This window comes from Solea senegalensis, linkage group LG15 (genome assembly GCF_019176455.1).
Source record: "Solea senegalensis isolate Sse05_10M linkage group LG15, IFAPA_SoseM_1, whole genome shotgun sequence".
NCBI lineage: Eukaryota > Metazoa > Chordata > Actinopteri > Pleuronectiformes > Soleidae > Solea > Solea senegalensis.
In genome coordinates, this window is record NC_058035.1 from 22808481 (window position 1) to 22832182 (window position 23702).

General features: G+C 47.6%; 4 protein-coding genes and 1 long non-coding RNA gene across 7 annotated transcripts; 3 read left to right on the forward strand and 2 right to left on the reverse strand.

Moving 5' to 3' along the window:
* The first annotated feature begins 657 nt into the window (after nucleotides 1–657).
* On the forward strand, nucleotides 658–8445 carry dlk2 (delta-like 2 homolog (Drosophila)). The gene is made up of 7 exons (XM_044045393.1): nucleotides 658–683; nucleotides 2505–2666; nucleotides 3346–3457; nucleotides 6110–6167; nucleotides 6956–7086; nucleotides 7179–7323; nucleotides 7410–8445. The coding sequence occupies exons 3-7, from the start codon at nucleotides 3370–3372 to the stop codon at nucleotides 8149–8151; spliced, it is 1164 nt and encodes a 387-aa protein (XP_043901328.1). The 5' UTR covers nucleotides 658–683; nucleotides 2505–2666; nucleotides 3346–3369; the 3' UTR covers nucleotides 8152–8445.
* Nucleotides 8446–8506: 61 nt separating this feature from the next.
* On the reverse strand, nucleotides 8507–11865 carry lrrc73 (leucine rich repeat containing 73). Of its 2 annotated transcripts, none has more exons than XM_044045395.1 (7): nucleotides 11639–11865; nucleotides 10729–11315; nucleotides 10460–10620; nucleotides 10265–10387; nucleotides 9863–9963; nucleotides 9531–9774; nucleotides 8507–8975 (listed from the first exon to the last, which is right to left on the reverse strand). In XM_044045395.1, the coding sequence occupies exons 2-7, from the start codon at nucleotides 10998–11000 to the stop codon at nucleotides 8905–8907; spliced, it is 972 nt and encodes a 323-aa protein (XP_043901330.1). In that variant the 5' UTR covers nucleotides 11001–11315; nucleotides 11639–11865; the 3' UTR covers nucleotides 8507–8904. The 2 variants fall into 2 exon arrangements, with proteins under 2 accessions (XP_043901330.1, XP_043901329.1); XM_044045394.1 differs by having other exon boundaries at nucleotides 10729–11347.
* An 875-nt stretch (nucleotides 11866–12740) lies between these two features.
* mea1 (male-enhanced antigen 1) lies at nucleotides 12741–15535 on the forward strand. Its single transcript, XM_044045396.1, has 4 exons — nucleotides 12741–12898; nucleotides 13556–13896; nucleotides 14523–14631; nucleotides 14723–15535. The coding sequence occupies exons 2-4, from the start codon at nucleotides 13573–13575 to the stop codon at nucleotides 14920–14922; spliced, it is 633 nt and encodes a 210-aa protein (XP_043901331.1). The 5' UTR covers nucleotides 12741–12898; nucleotides 13556–13572; the 3' UTR covers nucleotides 14923–15535.
* ppp2r5d (protein phosphatase 2, regulatory subunit B', delta) lies at nucleotides 15373–23403 on the reverse strand. Of its 2 annotated transcripts, XM_044045392.1 has the most exons (17): nucleotides 23091–23403; nucleotides 21849–21935; nucleotides 21454–21631; nucleotides 21040–21239; nucleotides 20819–20929; nucleotides 20641–20733; nucleotides 20425–20555; nucleotides 20048–20107; nucleotides 19851–19959; nucleotides 19713–19766; nucleotides 19378–19548; nucleotides 19175–19302; nucleotides 18863–18964; nucleotides 18560–18632; nucleotides 18428–18475; nucleotides 18205–18315; nucleotides 15373–17636 (listed from the first exon to the last, which is right to left on the reverse strand). In XM_044045392.1, the coding sequence occupies exons 1-17, from the start codon at nucleotides 23115–23117 to the stop codon at nucleotides 17502–17504; spliced, it is 1818 nt and encodes a 605-aa protein (XP_043901327.1). In that variant the 5' UTR covers nucleotides 23118–23403; the 3' UTR covers nucleotides 15373–17501. The 2 variants fall into 2 exon arrangements, with proteins under 2 accessions (XP_043901327.1, XP_043901326.1); XM_044045391.1 differs by having other exon boundaries at nucleotides 19175–19548.
* On the forward strand, nucleotides 17561–19240 carry LOC122781607. The gene is made up of 4 exons (XR_006361823.1): nucleotides 17561–17624; nucleotides 18228–18312; nucleotides 18421–18542; nucleotides 19184–19240. It is a non-coding gene; the product is annotated as an uncharacterized LOC122781607 (long non-coding RNA).
* Nucleotides 23404–23702: the final 299 nt, after the last annotated feature.

The following is a 23702-nucleotide window of genomic DNA, read 5'->3' on the forward strand; positions in this document are numbered from 1 at the left end:
GCGGTAACACCTGGTCACCCTGTGGAGAAGTGGAAGGGGAACTTGGCTTGTAACTGGAAGGTTGCTGGTTTGAGGGCTAGGGTACCCAATCCCCATTGCAGTGTTAATTGGACATGCTAAATTGACCCCAGCCACAGGGGGGCACCACATCCAGTGGTCTCCTACTGCCGGTACCAAGCCTGGATAAATGGGAGGTATAAACAATATTTGAGGTTAAACATGGTTTTACACTCTTATTGTGTTTGTTTATGAGACTTCAGGTGTTTGTTTGTTTGTGTGTTTGTTTGTTTTAACCATAAACAACAGAGACTTTTGTTTTATGTATTTATAGTTTTCTCTTGTTTGTTACACTTTGGTTTTTAATGTGTGATATAAATAATTACCTTTGACCTTTGACATCAGTGTTCACATCATCATCAATGCTGTTGTGAACATGTGAAAAATGACTGTGACTGTGTTTATGAGTTTAATCAACACATGATTCTCCACTGAACTGTTTTTCACACACACACACACACACACACACACACACGTGTATGTCGTGGCTGAACCTTGTGTGTGTGTGTGTGGGGGGGGAGTGTGTGTGTGTGTGTGTGTGGGGGGGAGTGTGTGTGTGTTTAAATTGAGCAGCAGCAGCAGCAGCAGACATCAGAGTGACAGAGAAGCAGCAGAAGAAGCTGAAGGTAAAGATTTTCTCTCTGTTTTTACATAAAGGTGATTAGTGATAATAGTTTGTCATTAAATCTATAATATATGTATGTATATTTATACATACTATACATTTATTATATATACTTTCTAAGTTAATAATCAATTACTTTTTATAAACTTAAAAAGACTGAGTTAAACAGTAGATACAGTTGTTGTGTATCTGCTGCTGGTCTCTCTCTCTCTTCTGTCTCTACCTCATCTCCCTCTTGTCCTTTCTCTCCCCCCATTTTCTGTCCCCCACCTCTCCGCTGTCCCCCATTTTCCTTTCACCCTAACCGGTCGAGGCAGATGACCGCACATCTGTGAGTCTGGTTCTGTCAGAGTTTTTTCTCTCCACTGATGTCTAGTGTTTGTCATTGTGTGAACTGTTGTGTTTCTCTGCTCTCTTTGATGTTGTCTATGTACAGACCTGAGATCATGTATGTTATGATTTGGCGCTATACAAATAACATTGAATTGAATTGAACTGAATTGAAATAATAATAAAATGACTGACTTTGTTACATTTACTTGAATAATTAATTTTTCATACAATTATTGTTTATTTATGACATCATCAATGTAAATGTAAAAGATCAATGTCATAGATCAATGTAAATCATTTCAACAGTGTGTAGAGAACAAGTCTGTAAATACCAGTCCTTCAAAATAAAAGCTCAGGGATGCACTGCATGTCCAAATCTGGAGTTAGAACACACACACACACACTGGCTGTGCTGATATTTTGAATAAGATGACCTTTGCTACAGGTCAAAGGTCATCTCATTCATGTGAATGGTGAAAAAAAGTGAGAACTTTTCAAACGTCACACTCCTGAGACTCCACCTCTTCTTCCTCTGTTGCCACCTGCAGGGGGCATAAGAGCTTAACATTTAGACATTTTCTTTTTCTTTTCCTCCGACACATTGCGTAGCTGCTAGCAAGAGGGCTAGCATGACACAAGGCTAAATATGTGTTTAGCCTAGCTATACCATCATATCTAGCACCCACTGCTAAAATCTGCTGCTATTCTAGCTGTAAGAACAACAAGCTAAAACTATTTAACTCTGCATTTAAACTTGCAGGTAGTTGAGCTAGCTGCTAAACGTGGTGTTTGCTGTGGTGGGAGGAGTTAATGTCGTCCCATGACCAACAATGTGGCTAACTGTGGGTAAACAATGTGGCTAACTACTAAGTCACATGACACACCTACATTCACTTTGTCAGAATCTTCAGGACCTATGATCTTTTCTGTCATAAACATTGACCTTGTCAGGACCAGTAGCCCTCATGGAGACCAAAACCTGGTCCTAATGAGAACCTCATTTCTGAGGAACTGGTTCTGGCTAAGATTTGAATTGTGGTTAGGTTAAGGTCAGTATTATTCATTAACTGGTTATAGTTCAGGTTAGTAATTAGGGTCTGGTTTTAATCTGTTTAAATAAATGGAAGTCAATGCAGTGTGTGTATATATACAGGTTTTTGGTACCTCTTCAGATCCTGGTCTTAATAAGGCAGATCTCAGTGTTCGAGGCTCTGGCTAAGGTCAAAGGTCAAAGGTCAAATGTGACCTGGGCTCAAGGTTAGGTTCTGTCCCACTTAATGGAAATCAATGTATGTCCTAACAAGGAGAGCTGTGCACGTGTGTGTGTGTGTGTATGAATGGGTACAAGTTAAAGCAATAAATTAGCCACCTGTTGCTATCCTTTCACACACACACACAGTAATCCAGGCATGTCAGTTCCTGTCTGTCCGTCGTTGTAAGATGTGGAAAATGATCGTGGTCGTTGTTTTGTGCCGCCGTCGTCTGTCAGCAGCCTGTGTGAGTAGAACGAGATCAGGAGAGACTGAAGCAGGAAGAGGAGACAAGGACAGGAAAAGTGTCCACATGGAGACGTGAGACACATGTGAAGACAAGCAGATGTGAGGAGGAGGAAACCTGCAGACGCAGAGCGAGCCAACACAAACTCCAGCAGGTACAAACAGGAAGCTAGAAACATGCCAGGTCACATGAATGCTCACAGTTTATTCACTTAGCCTAGCTTAGCACACAGACAGAAACACTGACAAACTGTTAGCTTAGCACACAGACTGGAAGCGTGAAGAAAATATTAGCTTAGCACAAAACATACTGGAAATATGCAGACATTGTTAACTTAGCTTAACAGAGACTGGAAGCCTGGAGAAACTGCTAGCTTAGCATACACGATGCAAGTAGGGGAAAATGTTAGCTTAGCTTAGCAGCACTGGGAAATAGGGGATACAAAGGGATACAGTTAGCTTAGACTAGTTTAGCATGAGGACTGAAAAAAGAGAAACTGAATTTAGATTTTCACCAATTTAGAAGCTGGGTGAAAGGCTTAGCTTAGCTTAGCAGGGTCCTGTGTTGTGTGAGGACGCCGCCGAAGTCAAAGGCGCTGATGTGTCAAACGTCCCCCATCATAGGCTCAGTCTCTGATCAGGTTTCATTCGATGATGTCTTTAAAAAGCGCTGATGTCACTGAGACCAAGATCTGACCCGAGGTCAGTTTCACCTCAGTGATACTCGACCACACAGTGGTGAGGCGGCTCCTGCTGGGCTGGATCTGGTCTGGTTCAGGTCTGGTTTGTGGATGTGGTTCCAGGTCAGACTCACGACTCTTCTCTCTGTCTCAGGTCGTTTCATCTGAAGCCGCCATCATGTTTGTTGCCAGAGCCACAGCCGCCCTCACCCTCGCCGCCTTCTCCGCCCTCTCCGCCCTCATAGCTCCACCCTGCTCAGCTCAAGGTAGGTCACATGATCACAACGTCACTGTCCTCACTGTCCTCACGTCACTGTTCTCATGTCACTGTCCTCACCCTCACTGTCCTGTCCTGTCATCTCACTGTCCTCACCTCACTGTCCTCATGTCACTGTCCTCCTCTGTCCTCACTCCCTCCTGTCTCTGTTCTCATGTCACTGTCCCTCACCTCATTGTCACTGTCCTCACCTCATTGTCCTCACTGTCCCACTCACTGTCCTCACATCACTGTTCTCACCTCACTGTCCTCACCTCATTGTCCTCCGCTGTCCTCATGCGTTGTTGTCCGTCACTGTCCTCCTTCCTCAGTCCTCACATCACCGTCCTCACTGTCCTTATATCACTGTCCTCGCTCACTGTCCTCATGTCCTGTTGTCACGCCACTGTCCTCACTGTCTGTCTCACGTCCACAGTCCTCCGTCACGTCCTCACTGTCCTCACTGTCTCCACTGTCCTCCGTCACTGTTCTCCGTCACGCCACCGTCCTCACGTCTCACTCACGCCACTGTCCTCACTGTGTCCTCACCGTCACTGTTCTCACCTCACTGCTCACCTCATTGTCCTCTACCGTCCTGTCACTGTCACATGTGTTGTCACTGTCCTCACTGTCCTCCGCAGTCCTCACATCACGGCTCACTGTCCTCACCGTCCTCACTGTCCTCACGTCACTGTTCTCACGTCACTGTCCCATTGTCCACTGCCACTACCTCACCGTCACTGTCCTCACGTCCACCAGTCCCTCACTTCCTCACCGTCCGTCAGTCCTCACGCCACCGTCCTCACTGTCCTCACTGTCCTCACGCCACAGTCCTCACCGTCACTGTCCCTGTCCACTGTCCTCACTGTCCTCACGCCACTGTCCTCACTGTCCTCACCTCACCGTCCTCACGTCACTGTTGTCCTCACCGTCACTGTCCTCACTGTCCCTCACGCCACTGTTCTCACCTCACTGTCACTGTCCTCACTCATTGTCCTCCGCCTCACTGTCGCCACTGTTCTCATGTCACTGTCCTCACTGTCCTCACCTCATTGTCCCCCCACTGTCCTCACGCGTCACTGTCCGTCACTGTCCTCACCGTCCCTCACCTCACCTGTCCTCATGTCACTGTTCTCCGCCACTGTCCTCCTGTTCTCACCTCATTGTCCCCTGTCCTCACGCCACTGTTCTCACGCCACTGTCACCTCATTGTCCTCACTGTCCTCACATCACTGTCCTCACCTCATTGTCCTCACTGTCCACGTCACTGTCCTCACATCACTGTTCTCCACTCACCTGTCCTCACCTCATTGTCCTCACGCCACTGTCCTCATGTCGCTGTTGTCACGCGTTGTCCTCACACTGTCCTCACGCCACTGTCCTCACACGTCACAGTCCTCACATCACGTCCTGCCTCACTGTCCTTAGATCACCGTCCTCACCTATCACTGTCCTCCTCACTGTCCTCACTGTCACTGTCCTCACGCCACTGTCCTCATTGTCCTTACTGTCCTCACGCCACTGTCCTCACCTGTCCTCACCTCACTGTCCTCACGCCACTGTTTTCCGCCACTGTCCTCACGCCACTGTTCTCACCTCACTGTCCTCACTGTCCCTCCGCCACTGTCGCCACTGTTCTCATGTCACTGTCCTCACGTCCGTCCTCACGCCACCGTCCTCACTGTCCTCACCTCATTGTCCTCACGCCACTGTCCTCACGTCACCGTTCTCACTCCACTGTCCTCACCTCACTGTCCTCATGTCCCTGTTCTCCGTCACTGTCCTCCCTGTCCTTACTGTTCTCACCTCATTGTCCTCATTGTCCTCACGTCACTGTTCTCACTGTCCTCACGTCATTGTCCTCACACTGTCCTCACCTCACTGTCCTCACTGTCCTGTTCTCCGCCACCGTCCTCACGTCCTGTTCTCCGCCACTGTCCTCACTGTCCTCACCTCACCGTCCTCACTGTTCTCACTGTCCTCCCCTGTCCTTACTGTTCTCACCTCATTGTCCTCATTGTCCTCACCTCACTGTCCTGTCCTGTCACTGTTCTCACGCCACTGTCCTCACTGTCACTGTTCCTCACTGTCCTCCCGTCCTTTGTGTCCTGTTCTCACTGTCCTCACCTCACTGTCCTCACTGTCCTCACGTCACTGTTGTTTACATTTCTTTTGCATCGTAAATGTAAATATTCAGTGTTTTGTTTATTTACATTACTAAACATCTTTAACATTAATATTTTATTCTTGACATCATAAACATAAACTCCTCAGTGGCTCCACCCCCTCCTGAGTGTGCTAAGATTAACCTATAGCTCCTCCTACCTGCCGCTGCAGTCATGTCAAAGAGATTCATCTTTTGTTTTCTTAAAACAATCCTGCTTCATTCCAGACGCCACTCGACTGAGGTCACAGGTTAAAGGTCGGGGTGCGGCCGTCTACTGTGTGTGTGTGTGTGTGTGTGTGTAAGCAGCAGGTCGTTAACAGCTGTCTCTCTCTTTCTTGCCACGTGTTGTGGCGGTGCTGGAGGTCAGAGGTCAGACTGACTGCTGCTAATGTCCCACCAGAGACACTGAAGTGTCCTGACAGCTGAGACAGTTGTGTCCAACACAAACACAACATGGACGACGTCTCTGACGTCTCTGTCCTCTTCTTCTTTTAGAAACTGAGTGTAGATGTAACGTCAGCAACAGTCGCTGTGACGACGCCGGAGTGTGTCGGTGAGACAACACTGTGTGTCTGTGTGTGTGTGTCTGTCTGTGTGTGTCTGTGTCTGTGTGTTCTCGTGTGTGTGTATGTGTGTGTGTGTGTGTGTGTGTCTGTGTGTGTCTGTGTGTGTCTGTGTGTGTCTGTGTGTGTCTGTGTGTGTGTGTCTGTGTGTGTGTGTGTGTGTGTCTGTGTGTGCGTGTGTGTGTGTGTCTGTATGCGTGTGTGTGTCTGTGTGTGTGTGTGTGTGTGTGTGTGGGCGGTGTGTGTGTGTGCGGTGTGTGTGTGCGTGTGTGTGGTGTGGTGTGCAGGTGTGTGTCTGTGTGTGTGTGTGTGTGCGTGTGTGTGTGTGTGTGTGTGTGTCTGTGGCGTGTGCGTGTGTCTGTGTGTGTCTGTGTGTGTGTCTGTGTGTATGCTGTGTGTGTGTGTGTGTATGCTGTGTGTGTGTCTGTGTGTCTGTGTGTCTGTGTGTGTGTGTGTTATAACTCGGTGAGTGTGTGTCTGTGTGTATGTGTCTGTGTGTGTCTGTGTGTGTGTCTGTGTGCAATGTTCAGTGCGTGTGTATGTCTGTGGTGAGACAACATGTGTCTGTGTGTGTGTGTGTGTCTGTGTGCTTCTGAGAGACATGTGTGTGTGTCTGTGTGCATCTGAGAGACATCTGTGTGTGTGTGTGTCACAACCCTGGGGTTGTGACAGTGTGTGTGTGTATGTCGGTGAGACAATCCTGTGTGTGTGTGGAGTGAATGTAGAGTCCTAACAAGTCTCTCTCTCTCTCTGTCTGTCTCTCTCTGTCTGTCTGCAGGTGTGACCCTGGTTGGGATGGCGAGCTCTGTGACCGTTGCGTCCTGATGCCCGGCTGCGTCCACGGCTCGTGTCAGCAGCCGTGGCAGTGTAGCTGTGATGTGGGGTGGGCGGGGCGTTTCTGCGACAAAGGTCTGACCTGTAATCTGACCTGTAATCTGACCTGTAATCTGACTACAGTGTGTTTCTATGTTGAGTTGACGTTGTTGTTTATCACGTCTCAGATCTGTCCGTGTGCTCGCGGCTGCGTCCGTGTCAGAACGGAGCGTCCTGTGTGACGGAGGACAGTGGCGAGTACGCGTGTCTCTGTCCTGACAGCTTCCACGGACGAAACTGTCATCTGAAGGCGGGGCCGTGTCATCAGAGGAGGTGTGTCCAAGTTCTTCTGGTGTAAAAAAAACAGACAGGGGGCGCTGTCCGTGCTGACGTCCGTGTCTTTTCCTCGTTGTCTCCAGGTCTCCGTGTAAAAATGGCGGCCTGTGTGAAGACGCAGACGGTTTTGCGGCGGCGTTGACGTGCCGCTGTCTGGTCGGCTTCACGGGACCGCGCTGTGAGACCGACGTGGACGACTGTCTCATGATGCCGTGTGGGAACGGCGCCACCTGTGTGGACGGCGTGAACCGCTTCTCGTGTCTCTGCCCCACCGGCTTCACTGGACGCTTCTGCACCGTCAACACGGACGACTGCGTGAGTCAGCCGTGTGTCAACGGCGGCCGCTGCCTGGACCGCGCCGGAGGCTTCCACTGCCTCTGTGCGCCTGGATACACCGGCGCCACTTGTGACACGCCCCTCAACTGCCACGACGGATGGGAGGGAGGAGGAGGAGAAGGTGGAGTCAGACACCACCTTACCACAGCAGAGAAGAACTATAGGACGAACAGTAATGGCAGTCGTCATGGCGACCGGTTGTTCAGGGTGACGGTAAGCGAGCACGTCGCCACCAGTTTATCGGACACCGAGCTTGCCGTCGTGCTGGTGCTGGCGGCGCTGACGCTGGGTGCGGTGGTGCTGACCGCCGCCTTCATACTGCAGGGTCACCGCAGGGACTGTGGACACGCCCCCTGCTGGACCGTGACCTCGCCGCCAACAGCGATACAGAAAAGATGGCGAGCGCAGCAGGACGAACCGGAGCAGCCAATCAGCTTCCTGAACGCCACCGAGCCAGAGAAGAAGAAACTGAACACGGAGGTCGTATAGAGAGAGAGAGGGCGAGCAAGGCCCAGAGGTCAGCTGACTACGGAAAGCCAACAGGGTCATGTTACGTCTGACGTCACACGTAAATAGGTTTTCCAGAGCTGACGTCTGATTCTCCCATGATGCATCTGCTGGTAATAAACATTTTAACTGTGACATCATCAGCGTCTGTGATGTCATTTCCTTCTGGACTAATGTGGCGATGCCTCCGCCGAGACGTTACTATGACGACCATGTGAACTGATTTTACAGTGACGTCATCATCTGGTACGATGACGTCACTGATTAATGTTGGATTATGGATTAAATTATGGAACTGGCTGTTCCTTCGTCCTATGTGATCATGTGACCAGGTGACTCATTGTAAACAGTTTTATTGAGACAAACAAACAAACAAAGATACATTCATCAGAAACAGGCTACACAGTCTGGTCAGGCTCCGCCCACCAGCTCTAATTACCCTCTGATTGGTGAATCTCAGTAAATATCTCCCAACAGAGGACATGCCCACCTGCGAGGAGTAATGCATCGGCTGACCTGCTGTGGGCGGAGCCTGAGCAGACAGCAGTCCTTAAGTCACTTGTGAGTTGAGGTTGTTTTTTTTTTACAGGTGCTACAACAAACCATGCAGAAGCATGTGATTGGCTGCTTATGATCAGGTGACCAGTGAAGAGACAAACTTTCAAGTTTAAATAAATAAAATAAAATTTAAATTCTGTGGAAAAGAGGGAGTGGGTGTGTGAGGAGGAGGAGGGGTCACATCTCAGTCTCAGCCAATAAGCTCTCACCTAGACCTGACGTCAGCATGAGTGTCTGAGGGGCGGAGTCTGTAGAGTCAAAGAACAACAACGTTTAGAGGTCCGTGTTTGTTGTTTACACGAATCCACAAAACAAACTAACAAACAAACATGTGAGTCTGCTCTGGTCATACTGTCACTGTTTGCTTAGCTTAGCATAAAGATGCCAGACACAACAAACACACTGTTATTGTTTACAGAGATTTTAGCTAAGCTAGCTCACTCTTTTCTCTCTTTTTCCTGTCTTCATGCTAAGCTACCCTGCTCTTGTCGCTGTTTCATGTCTTTATGCTATGCTAAGTCAACACACCCATTATCCAGTTTCCAATCATGCTAAGCTAAGATAGCTCAGTCTCTCCCAGTTTCCAGCCTTGGTGCTAAACTAAGCTGATACCTGTCTTTATGCAAAGCCAAGTTAACCTGTTGTTCTTAGGAGACAGACTTCAGGGAACAGTCCTCTGATGATGTCAGACTTTAGAGGACAGTCTTTAGAAGACAGACTTCAGGGGACAGTCTTTTAAGGGAAGATTGAAAAGACAGTCTTTTAGGGACAGAATGGGGACAGGGAGAGTGTTCAGCCCTTACTGCTGTGTGGTAGCCAGGTGGGGGGCTGGTACTTGTCACTGATTGGTTGGTACTTGTCTCTGATTGGCACCAGGACACTCCTGGAGGTTGGACCTGTGCGGAGGGGTGGGGCTTCTCTGTCGTCCTCCTCTCCTTCAGACAGCAGGTCACAGATCTGCTGCTGCAGCTCGGGACTGATGTTGTTTTCCGCCAGAACCAGAACCCGCAGACTGGTCGGGTAGTTTTCTACCATGTCCAGGAAGACCTGTGTAGAGACAGAAGCGTCTCACTGTCTCCTCCCACTGGACAAACACACACCTTACACAACAAATAAACAGGGATGATTGGTCTACCTGTGCTGACTGGTTCGACAGTCCGGTTCCCTCCAGGTCCAACACCTCCAGGGTTCTGCTGGATGCCACGGCAACAGCCAACATCCCAGCAATCTGGTCACCTAAAGACAGAACCAGCACCATCATCAGTGCTACGCTAAACTAGACTGCTTATTGCTATGCTACAATACGATAGCCTACTGTCATGTCTGTCTGTAATCTGTATGCTAAGCTACACTTGCTTGCCGTTCTCTTTTTCCAATCTTAAATCTAATATTTTCCCACAAGTTAGCTAAGCTAGCTACCTGCTGTCCAATTTATTGGGATTGTCCCTGTCTCCTGGAATGAAGCTAAGCTAAACTAGTCCAGTCTTGGCTAGGCTCACCTAGCTTATCATCAGAACCATCAGAACCGTGTTCTCACCCAGTGGGTTGTAGTCCAGGTTGAGCACTCTGAGCTGGGAACTGTGAGCCACAGCGATGCTGAGTCGAGACCAACCTTTGAAACTGATTCCTGGGTTAGCACTTAGCGTTAGCTCCCTGAGACCTGCGCAGTATGGTAAAATGTTAGCATGTTCAGATATCTTGTGTTGCCATGACAACATACAGGAAGCGTTACCTGATTTTGCTCCATCGGGTGGCAGCATCCCACAGATTAGAGCCAACGCCTCGTCTCCCAGCATGCAGTCTCCCAGATCCAGGCTCACCAGTGCCGGGTGTGTCGACAGTGCCACATTCAGGGTCACCAGACCTGCGTCCAGCAGTGGGCAGCCATGGAGACTGGAGGTGGAGAGACAAAGTCAAGTTGTGGTCCAGGTGAGAGCCACCTGATACTGATAGCCAATGAGAAGAGAGGATACAGTGCTCTCTGGTGGCCGGTGTACTCACAACAGGGTCTGCAGGGATCGGTTGCCCTTCAGGGCGTCAGCCAGCTGACGAGTCCGGTTAATGCATGAAACAACGCCCAGATTCAGGTTGAGCTGAGCGAGTGAGTGAGACTCGGCGACACTACGGCAGATGCGTCCAAAGTCGCGGTCAGAGAGCTGGCAGCCGCGAACCGACAGCAGCCTCACACCGTCCTCCTTCAGACTCTCACAGATGTCCTGGACCTCAGCCGCCGACAGCATCTCCCCTGTGATCTGGATGGAGGCAGGAAGCATCCTCCCTGGGATTAGGGCTAGGGTTAGGGCACTTGGAGCGTTAGGACTCTGGGAGTCCAGGGACTGCAGGAACTCTAAGAGTCCTGGGAATGGAGAACTCTCGGAGTCCTGGGAATGCAGGAACTCAGGGTTCACTCGGACACTGGGAGTCCCAGGGCTGCAGGGATTCTGGAAGTCCTGGGATTGCAGGAAGTGCTTGGACACTGGGAGTCTCAGGAACCACAGGGAGCACTGGGAGTGTTAGGAATCTGGCTTCACTCGTCCCAGGACCACTGGAACTCTGGGAGTCCTGGGACTGCAGGGAGCACCAGGACTCTGGGACAGAAACAGGAACCAGGTTCTGACCTCTAATGGAGGAAAAGTGGAACTGAACTTGAACAAATGATCATTTGTTCAGTTCAGTTCCACAAAAAACTCATAACTACAGAAGTGGCAGGAAATTAGTTATTGATGAAGGATCTCAGAGACCAATAATTCTGGAATTATTGATAATCAATGGGATGAGTTTCAGTCATTCAATTTTTGAATATAAATACATTTCAGTAAAAACACAAAGAACAATAATAAATGAATAAAAAAGCGATCAATCAAATGTATTGATAAAGAAACTGATCCGTTAAGAATTCATTGACTCAAACCTGATAAATGATCGATCAGCTCACGAGCGGAGGCTCGGCGCTCTCACAGGCTGACGTCATCACCCGCTGCTCCGGTGTCTTTGATCCCGCCGTAGGCCACGCGCAGCCTCTAAATCGATGGACATCAGAACCGATCGATTCTATTGGTCGGGTTTTGTCAGAGCGCTGAGACCGGGCTGAGGCGTCCGTGTGTCGGCCGTGCTGAGCTCGTGAGTCCCGGTGTGTTTCTGCAGGTGACCGTTACTATGAGACCCAGAGAGCAGAGACACAGACAGGAGGTCTCACTCTGAGCCGTTTACCAAACACAGCAGCGACCCAGCGAACGGTGACGTCACATTGTGTTCGAACGAAAGCCACACAAATAAAGTAATAATAAAAATGTTTTTATATTCAAATAACTTGCAATAACTCGTATTCCTCTCTGGGGTTTACCGGCAGCTTGTATCCATGATGTCGCATTACTGCCACCTTCTGGAGTTAGAAGAGTACTACACTACTCAGTCCGTCTCCTCCTCCACCTGCAGCAGCGTTTTAATATTAATGTAATGAAATTAAAACAAATTAACACAAAAATTAAATAAATTGATTTTTTTTTACTAAACAGAATAATAAATAAAATCATGATTCATTCATTCATTCATCTTCTACCACATGAGTTTTATTATCTCCCGTAAAATAAAGCAGAATGACACCTCCTGATCTACGCACGATCTCTGCTGCTGTGACGTCACGCGCCACTGAACCTCGCTAAATCCTCGCCGGTTCGTGACGTCATGGAGAGAAATAAAAATAAAACAGAGTTGTCAGTCACTGATATGAATTATCGATCAGAGCGCGCACCTGCTGAAACACTTCTGCTCCAAATGTTCAAAACAATAGTTTTCTCTGTCTGATGGAAGTGAAAAGGCGCCCCCTGCTGTTTAATATGATTATTCCTTTCATATCTGATCTGAATTATAATCTGTTGACATGTGACACATGAGAATGTTGATGAAACAAACAAACAAAATAAAAACATTGACATGTCATTCCAAAGCGGCTGTTTTTCCTGTTTTGTTTTTAATCTATGTTGTTAATAAAGTTTTATAATTTAAAAAGCGTGTGACGTAGGTTTGTTGCGGCGCCTCGTTATATCCGGAAGTGTCTAATTCTCTGATCAGCAGCTGCAGCCGCAGCTAGCAGCGGCTAACCCTGAGCTCCGAGCAACGACAGAGGGACAGCGGGACAGAGGGACAGACATACAGACATACAGAGTCACAGGTGAGTCCGTGAACGCATCACTCACCTGCACCTTTGTTACTCTTTGTCGGAGAATAGCAGCAGCCGCTAGCTATTATCAGCTAGCTGTTAGCCGTTAGCGGCTCCAGGTGTTCACCGCGTCACCGTCACTTTTCATCCCTTCATACAGACTGTGGCGCGTGGACAGGTGAGTGACATACGAGCGGAGACGTCAGTGTGTTAGCATGTTAGCTGTTAGCCAGTGTTTAGTGACCTTTGTGCTTTAAACCGGAGTCCAGGTCTATGTAAATGCCATATCCAGAGACCTAGTCCAGCTGTATTTGAAGACTAGGTCCACATTGATGTTTAGTCCAGGTCTCTGTGAAGTGCCGTTCAGATTTATGTGGAATCCAAGTCTCTGTGTAGACCAGGACCAGATTTATGAATTGTCCAGGTAAACCTGTAGTTCTGGTCTCTGTGTAGACCAGGTCTAGGTAGATGTACATCTTCTCAGATGTTTCTGTGGGCGGAGCCGTTCTTCTTTGTTTCCATAGTAACCATCTGCTTCTAAATCTGAATCTGTTGTAGAAACATGACGACACAAAATGGCCGCATATGTAAAGACCCTCACCTGTACTAATTATAATTTTTTTTTTTCATTTATTAGTTTTATTGATATATGAAACTCCGCCCCCTCAGGCTCTGCGTGTCCGTGGATGGAAGTGTGCAGCGCCACCATGGGACCAGAGAGAGTGTTACCGAGCTCCGAGGACGAGCTGGGAGAGGAGCGTCCGACCGACGGAGCGACGCCGCCACCACCAGCAGGGGGCGCAGCTTGGAGTGGGGGAGAGGGAGGGGGTGAGGAGGAGGAGGGGGAGGAAGAAGAGAACACTGGGGGGTATTATTACCAACCTCTGAACCAGGAACCTGAAGGAGACATGGCCAATGAGGACAGGGGGGCGGAGCAAGAGCAGGAGGAGCAGGAGAGGGAGGAGGCGCCATCGCATGTTCAACAGCTGCAGGTGCAGCAGAGGATCGAGGTGAGTGACAGGTTGTCATCCTACAGTATGTGTATTACTATGGTACTGCAGTACCATAGTAATACACATACTGCATTATGACAAAGATTACAATAACATAGTTCTTTAAATTCCACAGGTATGACAAACACAGCAGGACATATACCTGAACTAGAGATACCTTAGTACCACAGATACTACAAATAGTACAGACTTGTGTACTACAAATACACAGCAGTACCACATATCCTACTACAAATAATCCAGATACTGCACACACTACTAATTCTTTAGAACATGTAGCAGCAGAAGCAGTACTACATGTACTTTAGTACTACTACAAATACTGCACTGTACTGCAACTCCTACAGATGATACAAATACTACATATAAAGTACATATTGCAGTACAGCATATTAAGACAGATGATATCGTGCAGTAGTTCAGATATAAATACTGCAGGTCATTTAAATACTACATGTACTATACTGTCGTGTATTGTCTGCAGGACAAATATTTAAGATACTGCAGTATTACGTTTAAAAGATACTACTACTACATTAAAGGTATTAGTGGGTAAATGCTGCGTTCACAGATAATTTTGGTGTGCGGTCATGTGACCCATGTCTCTCCTGTGTGTCCTCCAGGTGATGGGCCTGCACCTTCCTGAAGCCCCGCCTCCGGACAGCGATGAGGAGGACGACCCCGAGGGGGCGGCGGCGCTGAGGAGCCGAGCCTCCATCCCCATGGACGCAGGTGAGCGCTGTCGGCCATCTTTGTTACAATAAAGTTTTTTCACACATGGAAACATACTCATCGTGATGACATCACTTCCTGTTGCTTGCAGACCACGTGGAGCTGGTGAAGAGGACGATGGCAGCCGTGGCGCTGCCAACTCTGGGCGTGCCGGCGTGGGCACGTGAGATTTCTGACGATCAGTGGAAGGACATGGTTGAGAACACGCTGCAGAGTCGCCAGAGTGCCGGCACTGTCAGACTCGGCCGTCGCCGCAGCAACAGCAACAGCAACAACAACAACGGACCCTGAATGCACCGCTGCAACAGCGCCAGAAACCTGCTGAGTCATGGTTTTTTCATTCTCAAAATTCAAATCTGTGATCACAGCGACAAAGAGATGTAAACAACAAGAAGACAAAAGTGTAAATAACTGACAAGACAAACTTAAATACACAAGATAACAAATGTAAATAAGTTGACATTTTTTAAAAAAAACAATGCGGTGAACAAGTGAGCAAAAAACGGACAGGAGACACACACACACACACACACAGCAATATATGATAAACATCAGAGAAACGGTCGCAGCAGATTTACTGTTTCATGTAAACACACACACACTTTGAGAGTGACATCAAATGGAGGCTTTTCCTTTGGTGGGAACTTCCTGGAGCCCCTGAGAATCACACGTTAAGATGACATATTCGTGATATATTCGTTGTTGTTTTGTTGTTTTTTATAATAAACACAGAGTCACATGTTTAAAGTCTCATTCCGCCTTTTATTACACGTCGTTACTGTTCTGATTGTAAATGTGTGAAAGAGACAGAGTCGAACTGTTCACTTCCTGTCTCTTCACTTCACTTCCTGTGTATAGACTGGTCATGTGACCCTGTGATTTAATAAAACACCTATGACCATGATTTGTCTTCGGCCTGTGTTTAACTAGCAGCGGGGCAGACTGTCACAGGTCCAAACTCCATGACTGTCCAGCAATGAGAGGGGCGGGGCTTCCCACCACAGGAATGGTCACTGTGTTGCTGACAGACAGCTGATCTCAGAAGGACACACCCACTTAAGTGAGGAAAATGATGGGGGAAGGGGACATGGTCTTCAGTTGTACTTACGGCGCATTTCCACTGGCTCTACTCGCCTCGCCTCGCCACGGCACGATTTTAGTAGCGTTTCCACAAGCATAATAACCTGGTACCATAAGGGTGCGGAGTAGGTAACTATGCGATGATTGGTCAGACTGCCGGCCTCTGACTGGCCAGTGCCGTCACAGGAAGAGACGTCTCACACACAAATCAAGGCGAACTGTGCCGAACTGTAGATCACTTAAAACTACTTAACAATCCTAAAAACGTGGGTTAATCTCCAACAACTACAGAAGTCTGGTGTAAAGTCACTAGTCACTCGTGTGTGAAGTATAAAACAAAGTCACCGCAGTTTAGTAGGTTTTTTTTGTAGTGGCGAAGCAACTTAATCGTGCCGTGCCGAGGCGAGGCGAGTAGAGCCTGTGGAAAACGCGCCAATAGTGCTATAGAGTAGGGCCCATAGATATATATATACAGGCTAGATGTTTTACGGCAGATTACTAATATAATCCAATAATTTGGATTATATTAGTAATATTCCTATTATAAAAGTATACATATATCTCATGCCATTGTGTATCCTGAGTTTTAGTAGCCCATATTGATTTGACATAAATACCTTGTGTGTATATGTATTCATTGCACCTTTCTGTTCTGTTTAATGTTATTTGAATCCCATGGTTATAATTATTCATAAATATGCAGTGTCATAATAACTACATCTCTGACGTTTATAACAAACCAAAGCGTTTGAAAATCGGTAGAAAATTGAGCAAGTTCTGGTTATTTAAAAAGTCCATGTACCACAACAATGTTATGGGTGAGCGAGCTGACTGTGGCAAGATGGCCGCCCTGTGCGGACGCTCGACACTCCGCCGTAAGACATCTAGCCTTTATACATACATCTATGGTAGGGCCGCCCACTTTTTAATAATCCTGCACCATGATCAGGTCAAAGGTCACAGGAAGTCAAAATGAAGATGATAAATGATCAATCAGCTCATGGTTTAACCACGCTTTTATTTTGAAAGGATGTTTCTTTCGTCACATCCTGTTCAATAATCTGTGATTGAAATTCTTAAATGTTACATTTTCATTGGTTCAATGTCTGACGTGTGGGCGGAGTTTAGATTGATGGAGTGGAGCTGCGCCCTCTAGTGTCTAGTGGAGGAGAAACATTGAACTACAGGCCTCAGGTCCGAGTCTGCTCTGTTTGACCTTTGACCTGGTGCTACACTGACGCAGAGCTGCGCTCTCATTGGTCCAAACGTGAAGTCTCTGACTCCTCCAGGATTCTCTGGAAGCTGATTGAACGTCTACATTCACCATGTCTCCTCATTGTCTTCGTCAGTCCGTCTTGGCTCCGCCTCTCGTTCCAGGCTGACAGGTGAGTGGTCAGGACAGGTGGGGGGGGGTCGGGGCTTGTGGAGAGAAGCTGCATTCATTCACTCAGTGGAACCACGTCCAGGTTCTGTTGACTGTTTCCATGGCAACAGATGTCACGTGAGTTTCCTCCTCTTGACTCCGCCCCTCGCCGAACAGAAACAACAGCAGGACCACAGTGGCGATGCGTTCAGGAACCCGATGAACTTCAAACAAACAGCAGCGGATGCATGAAGCGGCAATGGCGCGGGGGGCGGAGCCTCCACAGTGTTCTCGTCATTAGCTTTTTCTCTTGGTCGGCTCCGCCCTGATCTGACCCCAGACCAGACTCACGACACCTTTTACTTCCTCTCCACAGAAACGGACAGGAGGGGGGCGGGCTCAGGCTCAGAGGAACCACCTCCCCTGGTCAGAGAGCCTCCTGATTGGCTGTCAGATATTCCTCGGCTCTCTTGTGAGCCTCGAGAGCTTTGATGGTGTAAACGTCCTGCGGCAGCTCAGACTTCCTTCTCATCAGGACTTTGTCCTTCAGGTCCTTCACACCCTGACACACAAACACACAAAATAAACTACACAACTAACACACACTCACACTGTGCTGAGAGAATCAGTGATTTTAACATCACACACACAGGAGTTGTTGATCCACTGCTGCCTCCATCATTAAGTTCAAATGTCTTATTTTGTGATTTCGATTGACCTCAGTGACACAAAGTGACCACACGAGGCAGCAGAGGACCAGCAGCTAAAATCACTGATTTTCTCTATGAGGTTTGGTGTGGGAGAGTGAGCGGTTTATAAACTACCTAAGTCTTTTGTCAAGTGTCTCTGCTTCTAGATGTTTGAATACAGCCATGTGTGTTTTCTGTCATAAATACTGACCTTGTCAGGACCAGCAGTGATCAGGCTTTGTTTAGTGTGTGTGTGTGTGTTTTCTGTCATAAATACTGACCTTGTCAGGACCAGCAGTGATCAGGCTTTGTTTAGTGTGTGACTTTGATCAGACTTTGTCTGGTGTGTGTGTGTGTGTTTTCTGTCATAAATACTGACCTTGTCAGGACCAGCAGTGATCAGGCTTTGTTTAGTGTGTGTGTGTGTGTGTGTATATTTACCGGTGAGGCCTCTGTCTCCACAGTTTTCTTCAGCAGTTGAATATCTTCTGCTGTTGGAGTTTCTGTTTCCATCGAGTACACAGCTACAGAGCTGTCACTGTACAACAGGTACTACACACACACACATACACACACACACACACACACACACACACGCATTAAAAACAGCTAACGTGATGTAATAACCTGACTTATCATTTAATTAAAATGTGACAGGACTCACCTCATCTTGTGGGTGGAGTCCAGGGCGGAGGGGGTGGAGCTTATTTTTCTGCAAGGACACATGACATTAGACAGGATGTCAAGTGAGACCGAGACACACAGGTGAGGACACAGAGGTGAGGACAGTTGTTACCTGTGGATTCTGTTGAGCGAGGTCTTCTATCTTGTTCCAGATTTCCTCTCTCTCCTTCAGTTTGTATTTTTCTCTACAAGAAAAAGCAAAAACAATCAATGAATCAGTGGCAGCCCGTCGTCACTAGGGGGCGCCGAGGCTCCGCCCCCCCCTCACGTCAACAACGCAGACAAGAGAAAATGATTTTTCAAATAATGATGAAAGTGAAATTATTTACAGATTTTTATTTAAAAACATAAGCGATGAATGTTAACAGTGATCAGGTGTATTGATCAGTGATCAGGTGTATTGATGAGCTCTTACTTCTGTTTCTCAGCCTTGTATTGCTGCGTACAGTCGTCAAACAGCTTCTGGTTCATCTCCATAAACAGTTTCAGAGCATTGTAGATCAGACCATGGATCGTCCTGAAGATTATAATTATCATCAAATTAATCATATTAATTGGGTGGAAAGAAAATGCAAAAACCCTAAAAAGTCCAACTTTTGGGTGAAAACATTACATTTTAATGACGAAAAATGTGTCATGCGTCTTTACCTCTAATATATCATGTATAATGTATATGAACATTTATTTTTTCTTCCTCTTCATGTTAAAGTGATTGTAAATGTGTTACTTGTTCCAGTGGCTCTTGGAGTTCTTGTACAGAGCAGGAAACATGATCGGCAGAATCTTGGCCGCGTTGTCACTGATCAGACTCATGATGTACTCGTTATTCCAGTAATACAGAGCTCGCTCTGCCACCTGCACACATGACGACATTATCACCACCATCACCACTATCACCATCATCATCTTCAGTGGTTCTGGTTCTGGTACCTGGAAGTGTGGACTGGAAACACACTTGGCCAGTTGTCTGAAAAGTGGCTCCTGGACTTTGACAAACTCGGACGGTTCGATGACGTCCAGAATCTCCTCCAGCTCGTTCAGGAACATCACCTCCTTTGGACTGTGAGTCTTGGGCCAGAATTTCAACAGACCCATGATCACCTGCAGAGGGTCAAAGGTCAGACGCCACACCTGGACTGCACCAGTGCCACAGAGAAGTCCTTGTTTTTGTGCTTTTATTTTGTAGAGATCCAAAACCGAGTTTCCATGGAAACAGTGATTTTTTTTGACAGCACTGTCACGAAAGAAGAAGAGGTGAGACTCACCGGCTCAGTCAGACTGCTGTCCTTCTCCAGGAACTGGACCACACAGTACGCTAGCTGAAGAAGCATACACGCTAACGTTAGACTGAGTGAGTGAGTGACTGAGTGACTGAGTGAATGAGTGAGTGAGTGACCTCTGACCTGAGGGTGGTAGACGCTCAGAGACTTGACTTTGTGAAGCGGCAGAAGAACTCTGATCAGAAACATCTTGTGTTCTTCTTTGAGAGGGAGAGCGAAGCCGTTGATTATACTGAGAGGAAGACATTAGCAGTGACATTAGCCACTCCTTTCACTGGACAGGTAAAAAACTGACCAGTGTGTGTGTGTGTGTGTGTTACCTGCCAAGTATCTCCAGCAGCTCAGCGATGCCGTTGTGATGCTCAGTTTCATAAATAAACCTGAAAAACAACAGAAACACTGAGTCATGTTACGACCACTTACAATATAACGCGTGAGGTCGCCCTGTTACGAAGTCACGCGTGAGGTCTCGCTGTTGCGAAGTCACGCGTGAGGTCGCCCTGTTGCGAAGTCACGCGTGAGGTCGCCCTGTTGCGAAGTCACGCGTGAGGTCGCCCTGTTGCGAAGTCACGCGTGAGGTCGCCCTGGTGCGAAGTCACGCGTGAGGTCGTCCTGGTGCGAAGTCACGCGTGAAGCCTTGCTGTGACAAAGTGACACATGAGGTCGCGCTGCTACGTAGTGTCAGGCGTCTCCTGACCTGTAGAAAATGTTGTTGATCTGGCGGCGAATGTACGCTCGCAGTCCGAGGAACTTCCCGTAGATCCGGTGGAGGATGGTCTTCAGGAAGTCTCTCTCTCTGGGATCCTCGCTGTCAAAGAGGTCGAGCAACTAAGGACGAGTGAGTGAGTGAGTGAGTGAGTGAGTGACAGTCGGGGGACAACTCTTGTGTGACTCGTTGATGTTCTCGTCTTACCGACAGGACAAACTTCTGGTCGATGTATTTTTTGGCGATGTTTGGCTGAAAGTCTGGAGACTCCAGGAAGCGAAGGAAGAACTCGTACACAAGCTGAGGACACAATGACACAGGGACATGAGGACACAGGGACATGAGGACAGGTCATATATGACTCAGGTGAGTGACAGTGACTAACCTGCAGGTGAGGCCAGGCGGCCTCCAGCGTGGGCTCGTCCTCCTCAGGGTCAAACTCTGCTCCAGTCGGGTTTGAAGAAGGAGGAAGAGTCCGGAACAAATTCACTGAAAACTGAACACACACACACACACACACACACACACACACACAGTGTTAGTGTGGTCAGTGTAGCGACCACACTAATGACCTGATGTGTCGATGTGTGTGTCTCTCTCTCTCACCATGTCCACGGCCTCGGGGTAAATGGACTCCGTCACCACGTCGCTGTTGTGTGTGATGTACTCAACCATCTCATTAAGCCCCGCCCTCTTCACCTCCTTATACTTGAGGTCACTCAGAGGGTCACTGACAAAGTCGAAGAGGACGCAGCACTGACGCAGCTTCTGGACGAACAGCTCCTCCCGGTCCACAGGCGGGGCATCTGCCAGGGGCAAAAGTGGGAGGGGCAGTTAGAGGTACGACTACTCACCACTCTGTTCTTGATTCAAGTTAGCTTCAAGTTAGGTTCATGTTAGCTTCCCTTATATCACCAACAACTTCTGGAGCTCTTGGTTCTTGGTTGTGTTCAGATTTAGGTCAGGTTTAAGTAAGGTTTAAGTTAGATTTAGCCTGGGTAAAGGTTCAGTTTAGCTCACCCTTTAGCGCGGGCAGCTTCTGCAGCTCTCGGTTCTTGGTGAGGCTGAAGCGTGACGAGCTCTGGCGTCGTTCCTTCTTCACCAGCTGAGGTCCTCCAGAGTATTTGATCTTATTGAGCTGAGTAGGAGGAGGCGTGCTGTTACTGGGACGTTTACTGCCGCTCTGCTGCTGCTGGGACTGAACACACACACACACACACACACACACACACACACACACACACACACACACACACAGTGTTTAATGCATCCTGGGAGATGGAGTTCTGATAATTATCTTTAATATTTAATCTGTGTGTGTATATTCTCTCCACCCTGCAGATGTTGTGTGACACTGACCTGTGAGGTCACATGAGGTCACATGAGGTCACATGAGGTCACGTGAGGTCACTCACCTCTTCTGTGTTCTCCGGAGCAGCAGCATCTTTCCCACCGCTCGTGTTGCTGTTGCTCTTTGTCGATTTGGCAGATTTGTTTGTTTCCTGTTTGAATGAAAACAAGACTGTGACCACAGTGACTCGCCTGTGGGTGGAGCCACGGTTTGGAGGTGGGGCTAATGTTAAAGGATATTTACATGTGTTAGAAACAATTGACATTGACTATGAATACGATCAAATTCAGCGATAACACAAACAAAGACATTAAATTCAATGACGTTTTTAAACATCATTTTGTCAATTCCATGTACTTTTTAATCTAATTTATTAAATATGATAAAAGATGCCACATTATTGCAAACTATGAAACTGTTGACAATACATTTCAAGCTAATTCAAAGACATAATTCTCTAACCTCAAATACTTAAGGTTCGTAGTATGAAAAAGTGTCGTAAAAACGTCTGATTCTGGTCAAAATTAATGCTTCAGATGTCAGGAAAAGAAAAACGTACAAATCCAACCCAAAATATCGTAACATACAAATGGTAAAAATGTAAATAAAAGCAGCTAAAGCATTTTTACAGAGTCAATGACTTTATGTTACTGTGAAAAGTGATGTTAGCTTAAACAGCTTAGCAATTTACAAGATGTTTGTATCGGACTGACAAACATCGGTGGATCAACAGACATGAAAACGATTGTTTCTTTTTTGAAGAACAAACAGACGACCGCCACCTGCTGGTTTCACGCAGTGTTGTTGCTGTCATCATCAGTGTCGTAAAAGGATCAGCTGATATATTGATGTGAATCATCACTCTGACATCACTATCAGTTTCACTCTACTCTGCTGTTAAGTGCTGTTAAGTTATTACGTCACACAGAATCACAAGTATTAACAGAGATGGGAACATGGACCCGGACCCTTCTCAGCTGCAGTCCTCACATTGTAGGCTCCGTCTGATGAATAATATAATATAATATAATAGGATTCAATATAATATAACACATTATATAATACAATATAATATAATATAATATAATATAACAGCACCAAGCCGCTCACAGAGCAGCCGCCCCGCGGAGCTCACTGCCGGACTCCCGCAGACCGTTACTGCGGTAAACCGTTAGCTTAGCCGTCCCATGCTAACGGGGCCTGAGCTTGTTAGCATGTTAGCTCGCCGCTGCTCGGTCGTAAACATTCCCCGTTCATATCTACAGGCACAGCGGGTGACGCTGCTGTCACGTGACCGACAGCTCACCTTCTCCTTCTTTGTTTTGTTCGGCATCTTGGCGGCGAGGCTGGGTGTGTTTTCACCGAGGCTCCGAGATGCTCTTCCCCGGGACTCAGACGCTGTCACTCGGTGTGTGTCTGCTCCCTGCGTCCGCTCCGGCCCCGAGTGACCTGATTGGCTGCTGTCGAGTGGATCTGCCTAGCGACGACCGCGAGGATTTTTCTGATAGGCGCGCGAGGATGGTGGACGACGGAAGGGCAGGGCTCCAGTCTTCCCTAGCAACTAACACCTTGAACCTGATGGTCAACATGGAGGAAGAGGTTCCCGCCAATATGGTGAGCTGTGAGACAGGAGGAGGACCTGGAGAAAGATCAGGAGGAGGACCAGGAAGAGGACCAGGAGGAGAACCAGTAGGATCACTGAGACTTGTCTCAGGACCAGGTTTCTGGTTTTTGTTTTCCTCATTGGGCCAGGTGTTCCAGTCCTATTTTTTTTCCTGAACAGAACCAGGTTCTGGTCTGGTTCTCTGGATCTGGTTTAATACACACACAGTCCGGATAATAAAACATTTTATGTCACTGTGATTAATAATATATTCAGATTACCAAACACAATAATCTGATTTATTACAAATCATAT

What these genes read in the sequence shown, in the direction of transcription:
- mea1 (XM_044045396.1), top strand. Translation starts at nt 13,573, where the DNA reads ATGGAAGTGTGCAGCGCCACCATGGGACCAGAGAGAGTGTTACCGAGC. An exon ending in AGGTGCAGCAGAGGATCGAG is followed by an intron (nt 13,897 to 14,522) that starts GTGAGTGACAGG and finishes TGTGTCCTCCAG; the next exon opens with GTGATGGGCCTGCACCTTCC. An exon ending in CTCCATCCCCATGGACGCAG is followed by an intron (nt 14,632 to 14,722) that starts GTGAGCGCTGTC and finishes TGTTGCTTGCAG; the next exon opens with ACCACGTGGAGCTGGTGAAG.
- lrrc73 (XM_044045395.1), bottom strand. Translation starts at nt 11,000, where the DNA reads ATGCTTCCTGCCTCCATCCAGATCACAGGGGAGATGCTGTCGGCGGCT. An exon ending in ACCCGATGGAGCAAAATCAG is followed by an intron (nt 10,388 to 10,459) that starts GTAACGCTTCCT and finishes CATACTGCGCAG; the next exon opens with GTCTCAGGGAGCTAACGCTA. An exon ending in CCTGGACTACAACCCACTGG is followed by an intron (nt 9,964 to 10,264) that starts GTGAGAACACGG and finishes TTCTGTCTTTAG; the next exon opens with GTGACCAGATTGCTGGGATG.
- dlk2 (XM_044045393.1), top strand. Translation starts at nt 3,370, where the DNA reads ATGTTTGTTGCCAGAGCCACAGCCGCCCTCACCCTCGCCGCCTTCTCC. An exon ending in GACGACGCCGGAGTGTGTCG is followed by an intron (nt 6,168 to 6,955) that starts GTGAGACAACAC and finishes GTCTGTCTGCAG; the next exon opens with GTGTGACCCTGGTTGGGATG. An exon ending in GGGCCGTGTCATCAGAGGAG is followed by an intron (nt 7,324 to 7,409) that starts GTGTGTCCAAGT and finishes CGTTGTCTCCAG; the next exon opens with GTCTCCGTGTAAAAATGGCG.
- ppp2r5d (XM_044045391.1), bottom strand. Translation starts at nt 23,117, where the DNA reads ATGCCGAACAAAACAAAGAAGGAGAAG. An exon ending in ACAAAACAAAGAAGGAGAAG is followed by an intron (nt 21,936 to 23,090) that starts GTGAGCTGTCGG and finishes TCATTCAAACAG; the next exon opens with GAAACAAACAAATCTGCCAA. An exon ending in CTGCTGGAGATACTTGGCAG is followed by an intron (nt 19,960 to 20,047) that starts GTAACACACACA and finishes TCTTCCTCTCAG; the next exon opens with TATAATCAACGGCTTCGCTC.